General features: G+C 46.6%; 1 protein-coding gene across 23 annotated transcripts in view; it reads left to right on the plus strand.

Moving 5' to 3' along the window:
* gramd1bb (GRAM domain containing 1Bb) overlaps positions 1–12,321 on the plus strand; it is a 113,997-nt gene that overhangs the window by 88,713 nt on the left and 12,963 nt on the right. For 18 of the 23 annotated variants that reach the window (XM_081716068.1, XM_081716067.1, XM_035524989.2 and 15 more), the window contains 6 exons: positions 1,986–2,199; positions 5,043–5,066; positions 6,709–6,729; positions 11,646–11,730; positions 11,887–11,990; positions 12,219–12,314. In XM_081716068.1, the coding sequence (XP_081572194.1) occupies positions 1,986–2,199; positions 5,043–5,066; positions 6,709–6,729; positions 11,646–11,730; positions 11,887–11,990; positions 12,219–12,314 (544 nt within the window). Of the gene's footprint in view, positions 1–1,985; positions 2,200–2,548; positions 3,634–5,042; positions 5,067–6,708; positions 6,730–11,645; positions 11,731–11,886; positions 11,991–12,218; positions 12,315–12,321 lie in introns of those variants that run through there. The other 5 variants (XM_035524994.2, XM_035524995.2, XM_027026889.3 and 2 more) reach the window with 2 other exon arrangements.

A 12,321-nucleotide genomic window follows, 5' to 3' on the forward strand; every position in this document is an offset into this window, starting at 1 on the left:
AGAAACCACTCCGGTGCAGTCTCACGTAGTCGGCGCACTAACCACTTTGCCTGCGAACCTCCCGCGAAATAGCCGCGGCGTGACTGCGCGAGCTCCCGAGCCGCGCACGAGCTCCCTGCCGCGTGCACCGCTCCGGTCTCAACCGTGATGAACCAGGCATGGCGGTGCGGACCGGTCGGGGTCCGGTTAGGCTCCAGGTCCGCGTTTAGGTAAACATCTCAGTCTGACGTCTTCACCAGAACCGGCTCGACATTACTGCGCTGAAGATACTGGATTCCGGGAGCTTATTCGTAGCCTCTTCGTCCTTGTTAATGTTTCGAGAAGATGTACAAAAATCCTTTTTTAAGTCTCTTGGCTTTTTGGTGTTATCCTCTCGCCCTTCTAATACAGCATCACCTGGCAATAACGCTGTTTTTGGTATGTTCCCAAATGTTTGTTGTTAGCGAGGCTGCACATGTTACACGCCAGGCACAGTGGGATATTGGGATATTGTGGATATAGTTAAATGGACTGAAAGAAGCTTATTTTTAGTAATCGAGTTACTCGAGTTACTCCAGGAATCGTTTCAGCTCTCGTTCTGTTACCTGACGCATGTGGCATTCATTGTGTGTGTGTGTGGGGGGGGGGGGGGGGGGGGTGATATGATGTGTGTTGATGTGATAGTCAGGAGGTCATTTCTAGCTGACAGTGGAAGGTGAAGAAAGAGGCTGCTCAGAGGAGGGGGGTTATATTTAGCTCCATGAACTGAATCTTACACAGCACCCCCTTATTATCTAAGCTCTTGCTCTCTCTATCTTTCTCTCTCTCTCCACATCTCTTTCTCTCTATATCTCTGTCTCTCTCTCTATTTGTCTCTGTTTCTCTTTATCTATGTCTCTCTCTCTCTCTCTCTCTCTCTCTCTCTCTCTCTATCTCGCTCTCTGCATTCATAGCTACTCCTCTTCAAACTCCACTAAAGCTGCCAAAATTCTGCTCTGTTTCCATGGAAACATTCTCACTTTCAGTAGGCTACATCTATGGAGGAGAATTTGTCACCTTGCACACACGTGCTTCAAGCGTGTGTGCGCGCGTGGTATCATTAATTATATATTTTGTGAATTTGCTGAGATCATTGGTGCTCCTGGTAGTTATGTAATTCTCCAAGCTATTTATGAATGACATGGAAGATGGTGGGACAAAGAAAAAAGTGTGTGTGTGTGTGTGTTGTGTAATATTCCTAGTCAAGACACAGATCACGCAGCAACAGTGTGAATGTGTTCTCGTCTGTCTCCCTTCTCCACATGGTTATGAAGCAATGATTTCACACTTCGGTTTACACACACACAGACACTATGCCTAATAAAACGTCAAATCAGGTGGGACTTGTTACCATGGTAATTTGCATACTAATGTTCTCTGACCCCGATGTCTGGCATAGCTTCCAGAACTGTCCTGTTTGTGCCTGTTGCTAGTATAATGAGTTTAGCATTTAGCTTTAGCAAGTCACCACTTGACACAGAGCAGCTGGTGACTATCAGAATTAATCACTGTAATTGGCACACAACCGCACACATGCAGACACACACTGCGCCTCTCTGACTCACCCAAGACCGTGGTGAAACAGTAGCGTGTCCCCACGTTCTTGTGACAGGCCGGTCTTGATAGAAGTGTGTGCATAAGGTGTATAGAGTAACCAGTTGGGTTTTGTGTGGGTGCGCGTGTGCCGTGCTGCGTGTGCCATGCCGCTCCGCCTCCTCACACTCATGCTCCGCACACCTTCGCAGGGTATCGAGCGAATGCTATCTAGTTAAAGCACTGCTGGCACACGCTGGAAACCAAGGGGAGGGATTTTGCTTCCTGTTTACGTCTAGGTGTTGTTGTTTTTGTTTACCTCAGGGTGGACATGATGTTGGCCTTCCATATCTCCATATCTCACCCTCTCTCTCTCTCTCTCTCTCTCTCTCTCTCTCTCTCTCTCTCTCACTCTCTCTCTCTCTCACTCCCAGCACTGCCAGTAACTCACACTGCAGCAGTCCCACCTGCTCCCCTGTCCTGCAGAGCCATTGTCGCTCGCCCCGCGCAGCGTCCCTGGAGGCGGAGGTCATGGTGGAGAAGAGCGCTGAGCCCTGCGACACCCCAAAGTCCCCCTCCATCCCGGAGCAGCTGGTCAGCCGCTCCTACTCCACCCAGTCCACCCGCAGTACCTCCAAAATCTCCAAGGTGTGTACAGGGCCGTCACACCACTGCTCGAGATCCCTTCAAACCAGAGCCCCCTGAGATCACCCCAAACTCCACTCCCCCTGAGATCACCCCAAACTCCACTCCCCCTGAGATCACCCCAAATGCCACTCCCCCCTGAGATCACCCCAAACTCCACTTCCCAACAACTGCCTACATGCTGTGGGGCTTCTACGTGTGCATTAGGGTCATTTATATAATTATATATTTCTATAATTATTTTAGTTTTTATTGTTCTCATGTGTGCCAAATGACCTTTGGGATCGTGTCAAAGAGCATGCGTGTTGATTGCGGGCCAGTTATTTTCCATTAACTTGTTTAATTAACTGAAAAAAACCTTACATTTGTGTGTGTGTGTGCCTGGCTTTTGCTAGTAAACATTTGTGGTTAGCCCAATAGTGATAAAAACCTCACACATTTAACCCCAGATCCCAGCTCTCTCACAGGGGTCATGATGTTCTGGTCTCTCGATCCTGATTGGATGGTTTACTGTAGTTTTCTGTGTAGTTGGAGCTTTCCAGTTATGTCATTGGCTGTGATCAGAGGTGATTTTCTGGGCCGGAAGAAGGCAACACGTGCAGATAAAAGTTAAAACTATACAGCTACATCCAGCTTATCATAAGACCCACAGCACTGAAAGAACTACAGTCGTAGTTGAAAAGTTTTATAATGATAACAGGCAAAAAAATTGATGAATTACATGAATTTGAAATATGAAACTAGCCTTACGTTTCTGAGTGAGTACCTTGAGGAAAAGACTGTCTGTCAACCTGTTGGCCCCTCCTCCTGCCCACGGTCCCCTTTTCAGATTGTCGTCCGCACCATCCTGTTGGCCTCAGTGCCGTCTAGATCCAGGTACACTAGCTCTACACTGCCCTTATAATCAACATATCCTCAAAATACCACAAACTCGCTGCCTGCAGAAATCGGCTTTTTTTTTCAATTTATTTCAACTTAACTGCACTGCACCCTCAAATATGTGGATGTTTCCAAGAGATTGGTTCAGCTGCCACGTCGGCTCTAAACGTTTTCATATGCGGTGCAGCCATTTAGGTGACCAGGACTCACTCAGATCTCCACTGTCGAGTGACTTCCCCCTGTGTTCTTTTGAGCGAGGCTGGAGTTAAATAAGATCCTTGAATGGAACAGCTGATAATGCGTGGAGTCTGTTGCAGGAGAGTGAGGGGTTTCTCTCAGTCAGAGTCTTGTAGAGTCTCATCCGTTCAGACGGATCCGTGCTTGGCCCCGAGATTGAGCACCAGATTACGCCCCTCCCCCTTCTCTGACGCCACTGCCGCCCAGAGCCCTCGTAATCTGCGAGGGCCTGGACGGAAGTACTCCGCCATTTTTAATCCGGTTCCCCTGTTACTGTTGCACTGTTACACGGAGGAAACCGCGAACAGGAAGGTGTACAGGGTAAGTACCCTGTCTGTGTTTGCTTACTTGGTTTATTAGATTGTAATTAATGGTGTACACTGTGGTGACGTAATATGAAATGTCACCTTTAGTTGGTACCAAAATGATTTTAGCAGTGACTAAAAACAAAATAGAAAACCACTGTGGATGGATGGATGGATGGAGTGTAAAACAAAAAAGAAACCCTTACTGTTTTTTTTCATCCTGGTGTTTCTATTATCACATTGTTCACATTTGCTCCTTGATTTTCTAATCTGAATTCTGTTTCTAATCTATATGCTGTTTCTAATCTATATTCTGTTTCTAATATGAATTGTTTCTAATCTATATTCTGTTTCTAATCTATATTCTGTTTCTCTTTCCTTTGTATAATGTGGCAGTTGTACAATGTACATGTTTCAACAACAAATGTTTGTGGTCTAAAAACTTTTTATTAGTTCTCTACAGCTCTCTCTGTTATTCTCTCTCTCTCTCTCTCACTCACTCACTCACACACACACACACACACCACAGAGTTATTTGTTATAGATATCCTGTTCTCATGTGTTTTCCGACGCTGTTTTTTCTCCTCGGTGCATGCTCTTGTAAGCGACTATCTAAAGCAGGCATCTTCACTCACGCTCATGTTAGTTTCTGGCTGGATATTTATAGCTGTCAACCATTTTCGTGTTGTCTGTTGTGTGTCTGTGTGTGTTTATGCATGCCCACATATAGCCTGTGTGTTTTGTATTCAGTGCTATGTCATTCTATTTGTTTAATTTAAGGTCATATTCTGTCTATGCTACTCGCAGCGTTACTACAGTACTGTGTTTATTCCCTACTGACTTCACTCCGATGTATTCCGGCTTGGGTCGGCCCAACTCTCCTGCTGTGGGGGGTTGGCGGTTTGGGTCGGCCCATCTCTCCTGCTGTGGGGGGGGGGGGGGGGGGGGGGTTGTAATGGGGTCGCCGTAGCTCAGTGAAGTGTGCTTGATGTGGGGGTGCAGAAATGTCCACTTACTTCAGCAGACTCCATCATTATGGCAACACAAAGTGCTACTGCCCACCCACTCCCACAGACCCTCACACCCAGCATATTTTCTCTCTCTCTCCCTCCACCTCTCGTCACCTCTCTATCCACCACTCTTTCTCTCTCCCTCTTTCCGTTTTTTTCTACCTTTCTTTTTCTCTCACTCTCTTTCTCTGTTCTTTGTTCCTCACGCTTTCGTCATTTCCCCGATACGTCACATGTCCCTCCCCTTCTTTCGGACTCCAGAATCTCTCGTGGGTTTCCTTGCTGGATGAGCTCTCGGAGCTGTGTGTTTGGGATTGAAGGTGTGCGTCCCTGTCCATTGCACATCTATTTTAACTTTTTTTTCCTCTTTTCTGTTCGGTCTGCCGCCTTCCTCCTGTCTTCGTCTCCCGTGCAGTATGACAGGATAAACCTGATTAAAGTAAGCACTTCTTGCTCCTCTTTTCACCTCTGACCCCTGTTAGTCCTGCCTTCAGTTACCTCCCAATAATCTGCCTCAGCCAATAATCCACATCTGCCTGTCTGTCTGCCTGCCTGTCTGCCTGCCTGCCTGTCTGCCTGTCTGTCTGTCTGCCTGCCTGTTTGTCTGTGTCTCTTTTTGTCCTTCCACTCTCATAAACATTAACTCTTTCGTTCACACTAATTTTGCATTTCTCTCTCTCTCTCTCTCATTTTTGGTCTCTCTCTTGTGCTCTCTCCAGACCTGTCTCACACCTTGATTAGCATTACACCAGATGAACCCACATTTCCTGTGCTAGAACCTCTCTCTCTCTTTCTCTGTGTGTGTGTGCACGCGAGTGTGCGTGCGTGCAAACCTGTGCACATGTGTGTCTGCCTGTCTGTCTATCTGTGTGTTTGTGTGTGTGTGTGTGTGTGTGTGTGTGCAAGCCTCTTTAAGCCTTACAGTAGTTTGTTTTGTAGTAGTGTGTGTGAGTTAGACTACAGGAAAAAGGACAGCCTAAGTGAATATTTCTTCTCTTTCTGTCTCTAACACTGAAACTAAACTAACAACTTAAACACAGCTATCATTCGGCTGTATGCTTTCCCAGGAAATGATTGTAATACTGCAGAAATGAACTAGCCTAAGTGTTTGTGGAAGCAGCACAAAGATGCTGGTCCTGACATACTGACCAGCCAAATCCTCACTCTCCTCCCCCTGCTCATGTGTTTGCTGCTGTATCGGGTTGATTTAGGTACATTAAAGCACTTTTATTGTTATTATTTTATCATACCTGGGTTTTGCCATATTGCAGTCAGATGTAATTAATGAGTCATTGTTTTTGGCCCATTGCCACTGGCTAAAAATAATGTCTGTCCTTATTTTCTTCATTAAATATTGAGACAACATTCTGTAGATTTCTCTGTTGCTTTTGGTGTAGCAAGGCACTGATGTTATGCTGCCCTCTAATGGTCACTGCCCTGTTTTCTTTATTGAGATCTGTATATCTGTGTTATCTTCCATGCTATGTCTGCTTTGTGTAACCAGTACTGTTTTATTTGTGTAAAGGTCTGAATGTGTGTGTGTGTGTGTGTGTGTGTGTGTGTGTGTGTGTGTGTGTGTGTGTGTGTGTGTGTGTGTTTGTGTCTGTGTGTGTGTGTGTGTGTGTGTGTGTGTGTGTGTGTGTTTGTGTCTGTGTGAGTCTGTGTGCGTTTGTGTCTGTGTGAGTCTGTGTGCGTTTGTGTCTGTGTGAGTTTGTGTCTGTGTGTATGTGTGCATTTGTGTCTGTGTGTATGTGTGCGTTTGTGTCTGTGTGTATGTGTGCGTTTGTGTGTGTGTGTTTTGTGTCTGTGTATATGTGTGTGTTTGTGTCTGTTTTAGTCTGTGTGCATTTGTGTCTGTGTGTATGTATGAGCACGGCATGAATTCATGTTTGCGAGTGTGTGTTTGTAAATGAGGGCTCATTGAAAAATCCCTTTCGTGTGACACTTTACAGGTGTGTGCTGACCTTTACACTGTGCGTGCATGCGTGTGTGAGTCTATAGATAGATAGGTTTTTATAGCCTTCTAGTATTTATAGTCTCCCTCCTGTTCACTGTTGTTTTTCTCTACCACTCCCTCACAGAAAAGCCAGAGCTGGTACAATGTAAGTAACACTTCTTGTTGCTTTTTTAAGTGTGTGTGTGTGTGTGTGTGTGTGTGTGTGTGATTGTCTGTCTGTGTCTGTTTTAGGTCTGTCTGTCTATTTGTGCATGTAGGGGTCTGCTTGTGCCTTCTAATGTTCTAATGTCTACCTTTTTGTGTGTCTGTAAATGTTAGGTGTCTTGTGTGTCTGTAAATGTTAGGTGTCTTGTGTGTCTGTAAATGTTAGGTGTCTTGGGTGTCTGTAAATATTAGGTGTCTTGGGTGTCTTCCATGTGTGGGTGTGTGCTTAGTGTGTCTATACATGTAGGTGTCTTCCAACAGCATGTGTGTGTGTGTGTGTGTGTGTGTGTGTGTGTGTGTGTGTTTACTTAGTGTGTCTTTACATGTAGGTGTCTGTAGCAGGTGGGGCATGTTTTTCCAGGAAGTTGAGACTGTTGGTTTAGTGGTCTCTGATAAATCATAAATCACAGATCACACTCATAAATTATACATTTGAATCACTTTAAATTTAAATCATTTTAAATCCTACATGTTTTCTCATGCCATGCTATGTCAGCCTGCATGGAATGATTAAACAAACTTAATCAAAGTTCACTTTTTGTACACGTTTTCTCCCGTTTTAACTCCTTATTTACTTTAGTAAGTTTGCTTATCTCTGAGAATGTGCTTTAAACTCCTCATATACTCACACAGACCCAGAGTGTAAAACCTCATTTTGTGGACAACGTACTTTATTCCTAATTCTCATCTGATTGTAATGCCGATCTCAGCCGTGGCCCAAACCTCCCTCCGTCAAATGTCGTTAAACTTTAAGCAGGTAATTACCATGGCCAGTCACAAGCTGAAGCAGCCGTGTCAGAGCAGGACATCCAGGTGTGTTCCAGGAGGAGCGTGACGAGCTGCTGCCTTCAGGTCAAGTGCGCAACAGCACCTGAACCTTGAAGAGCGCCACAGAAATAGTCAGGAAAGGACCTGCGGCAGAATGTGCTCGCGTCTTCCCGATGAGTACCAGCAGGGGGCGCAGCTGGACTGCAGAAATCCGCTGACGGTGTTTGGTTTCTGTTGGGACCAATATGCTAATCCTTAAAGGTTTTTATTCTGCTTGTGTCCTCTTCCTTCTAGCCTGTTTAACTGAGGGAATATTACTTGTGTCGGAGTGGAATCTGTGTGGGGGTTTTCTGCCTCTGAAAACAAGGGCACTAAATTTTAATTATTTATCAAAGGTATAATAGAATTTTACTTTTAATCTTCCCTGCGTTCTGGCAGACTTGCACTATGCATACATTAGGAACTCTCCAAGGTTCCTCACAGATGTAGACGCAATGAAAGTAGGACGCATCTTTTTTTAACACTTTTGGAGCAAAACTTCAAAATCTCCAGAGGTTTTCATAACCAAGCACACAGTCTCAAAAATGTACCTAAGTACTGTACATTTACGGTATTTAGCTGACACCTTTTTATCCAAAGCGACTTACAATTATGACCGAGTACCACTTGAGTAATTGAGGATTAAGGGTCTTGCTCAGGGGCCCAACAGTAGCGGGGCATGAACCAGCAACCTTCCGATTACAAGTCTGAGCTACCACTGTCCCGTTATCCGCGTACTCTGCCTTGCGCTGCGTGATTATCGTGCTGCTGTAGCCTCGTGCTGCTACCTTCAGCCTAGCGGAGAAGGTTGAACACTGTTGACTTTCATGCAAAAACTGATCCCAGGTCAGTGCGTAGGCTTTTTTAAGCGTCACAGTGGCCAGAGCTGAGGTGCAAAGCTTGATAGTCAATGACTACTGTGCTCATATCAGAGAGGGTTGGATGTCATTTGTGTGATGGTGTGTGCGGGTGTGTGGGTGGGCAGTGATGATCTCCCATGGCACTGAAACATCAGTGATTACAGCTCAACCGTCCACATGTGAGTTCTGAGCCCATAACCATGGGAACCACAGGCTGCACTGTTCAGCTGTCCAACAGCATTATTAATGCACCGAGGTTTGAGAGTTAAAAATAAATATCGAACAGTAAACAGCCACTGTCACACAAACTGCACTGTTGGCTAGTCATGGTTTCAGTTCTGTTCTCAGTACTACTTCCATGGGACAGACTGTTCTGACAGTCCACTAGTGGAATAGCACTGTCCACCAGTATAACAGCACTGTCCACCAGTATAACAGCACTGTCCACCAGTTTTAACAGCACTGTCCACCAGTGGAATAGCCCTGTCCACCAGCGTAATAGCACTGTCCAGCAGTATAATAGCACTGTCCAGCAGTATAATAGCACTGTCCAGCAGTATAATAACCCTGTCCACCAGTTTTAACAGCACTGTCCACCAGTATAATAGCCCTGTCCACTAGTATAATAGCCCTTTCCACCAGTATAATAGCCCTGTCCACCAGTGTTAATGCCACGCTTGGCCTAGTTTGCCAGCGGGCTGTATTAGAGTTATGTACAAAGTTATCTGTAGGAGATACAGATGTAGTGGAATTTATCCTGGTGATTTCTTGGGACAATATAAACCTATCAGGACAAAACAAAACATGCCTCTGTGTGTGTGTGTGTGTGTGTGTGTGTGTGTGTGTGTGTGTGTGTGGTTGGGTGAGACAGATGACTTTATTGGTACTCCTCCTGGTACCAGTCACCAATTGCTCTTACTGTTTTTCTGGCAGTTAATGGCTAACTAACTTTACCTGTTCAGCAAACACACACGCACACATATAAACACACACACAAACTCCCACATACACACAGCCTCCCCTTTTCTGAAATCTAAGACTGCTCACACAGGACATTTTGGTCAACTTCAATACTTAGTCTTAGGTTGTTCCAAAAGACCCCTTCTTTAACAGAAAACGAGAGAGATGGAGAGACAGAGAGAAAGGGAGTGTGGACATAAGGTGTGTTTAGGAGGCTTCGGAAGTGTTTTAAAGAGCCCGACACGTGATAAGGGTTGGCATTGGCACCACTCGAGGTGCTCCAGGGGCCCTCCTCCTGAAGCTCTATGTGGCGATGGAGTTGTCTGTCTCCACTGAGGACCAACTGTAACAGGATGTGGGATGTGAGAACTTTAGAAGCACAGAGGAGCAAGCTCGGCGTTGCCCAGGACTTGGAGGCTGATGATGAGAAGACCAGACCATCGCTAGAGGAGAGAGGAGACGTCCGCACAGGAAAGGAGACCTGAAGTGAGGGAAAGAGAGGAAAGAAGAGGGGGACAAGGAAAAAGACAGGCAGAGAGAGACAGGCAGAGAGAGACAGGCAGAGAGAGACAGGCAGAGAGAGACAGGCAGAGAGAGACAGGCAGAGAGAGACAGAGACTCTGAAAGGCAGAGAGCCGAACGAACAGGCTTGGAGGCAGGACACACTAAACTACATGAGGTTTTTTACAGCCCTGCATGGGTGTGAAGGACCGAGTCTTGGCACTGCAGGACACACGCTCGTCCAGCAAGAAGATAAACAAACTAGAACTGACTCCAGCATAATAACAGATCTGTGTGCTAGGGTTACTATAGGGCAGTGGCCTGTGTGTATGTGTGTGTGGGTGTGTGTGTGTGTGTGTGGGAGGATGGGTGTGACAAACACTGCAATCATGAGGCACTAGTCAGCACAGACTAGCACAGTGACAGCTCCCAGAAGCGGATCCTCCAAACACTTGCCGTCAGATCAGGTGGATCCGCATTTTATAGGACGAGTTCCCGTCAGCCTTGTCCAGGAAGGCTCGAAGGTCTGAGCACTGACGCGTTGTTGCAGTGGCAGTATTGGGGTGCAGAGCTTTGGGTGTTAGCGGGTCATGGAGGTGGAGATGGAGGGCTATGGGAGGGACTGGGATGCCCTGCTGGAGGAAGCCCTGGTCCGGTGGCTGCTTCAGGGCTCAGCTTGGGACGATGACTGGCATTGGAGGTCCACGGAGAGCCAGGTGGGGGAGGATGACGATGAAGAAGATGAGGACATCCCTGCTGTGAGTTGACATATTTGGGGGGGGAGTTGCTGAAACCAGAGAGCTGGAGGAATGGTGGAGGTCATGCTACCCCACTATTTTGGCTGATGGTGTAGAGTTGCCACCTTGTAGGTGGAGGTGGGTTTTGATGGGGTTTTGGAGAGGTCCCTGTACACTATTGGATGGGGGGTCACGATATTGTTAAAGTGGAGGGTTTATTAATCCTTTGGGAGTTTTGGGTGGTGTTGATGTGGGACCTGGGATCTGCTGTCTTGGGTATAGTTGGTATTTCACAATAGAAGAGGAACCTACCAGCGACTGAGTGACTGTGTGGGGGTGGAGGGCTTCCATAGCAACAGTGAGAGATTCACCTCTCTACGCCCTTAGCTTTATAAACTGCCCGTTTTTTTCTGTGTGTGTGTGTGTATGTGCGCGCGTATGCGCGTGCGCATGCTGTAATGACATTGCAGTGACTCAGTAACTCATTTCAATATTGACTAGAGAGATAACACTCCACTGTTCACCATCTCCACAGGCATGGTCCTTATCCGTAACATTGCCACAGCATGGTTTCAGCGATGACCCTTTACAGACGTGTCTTAGTGACATCTCCAGGCATTATTTCCACAGTGATGATAACAGCTTCCTCACACTGATAGCCCTGGAAAGCTGTTAAACGAATGTGGATTTTTTTTAGTGCAGTACCTCTGGTATTTGGTATGTGTTGCTCGAGGGGCCAGGTGTCTGGACAGTCACACGCTCTCCATACTGTCTCGTGAGGTGGTGCAGCTCATGAGCTGGTGTGTGATGACATGTGTGTTATAAAGACTGGCCATGGTGTGGACCATGAGCCAGTTAGACTGCTCTCTGGAGCAACCAGCATCAGGCCTGAGGCCTGTTTCAGCCTATGTGTGTATATGTGTGTGCTCGCGCGCGTGTGTGTGTGTGTGTGTGTGTGTATTTCCTTACCTCTCACTCCATGTCTCCCACAGGTTCTTAGCCCCACCTACAAGCAGCGGAATGAGGACTTTCGGAAGCTCTTCAAGCAGCTGCCGGACACAGAGCGACTCATTGTGGGTGGGTGCACACACACGCACGTGCACACACGCGCGCGCATGCACTGGCCTCTACTGCATGCTCAGTGCTCAGTGGTACTTGGTGTGGTTGTAAACCCGTGTGCTCCCCTTACTGACAAACATTTGAGATTTGACCATTGACCTTTGACTTCTGCAGACTACTCCTGCGCTCTGCAGAGGGACATCCTGTTGCAGGGCCGCCTCTACCTCTCCGAGAACTGGATCTGTTTCTATAGCAACATCTTTCGCTGGGAGACACTGGTGTGTGTTTTTCTTTGGACCTTTATATTTTATATTAATTTCAGTGGCATAATGAGGTAATAATGTAGCATTTCATTTCAGAGCGCAAGGATTTTGACTGTGTATTTCGTGTTTGTATTACACGTGTTTTGCATCTGTGTCTATGCATATGTTTGAGTGTGTATGTGTGTGTTGCATGGTGTGTGTGTATGTGTGTGCGCGCGCACGCACACGCGTGTATTTGAACAGCTGACGGTCCGTCTGAAGGACATTTGCTCCATGACTAAAGAAAAGACAGCCCGCCTGATCCCCAATGCTATCCAGGTGTGCACAGATACGGAGAAGGTAAGAA

Source organism: Electrophorus electricus, chromosome 6, assembly GCF_041902795.1.
Source record: "Electrophorus electricus isolate QZ-2024a chromosome 6, ASM4190279v1, whole genome shotgun sequence".
NCBI lineage: Eukaryota > Metazoa > Chordata > Actinopteri > Gymnotiformes > Gymnotidae > Electrophorus > Electrophorus electricus.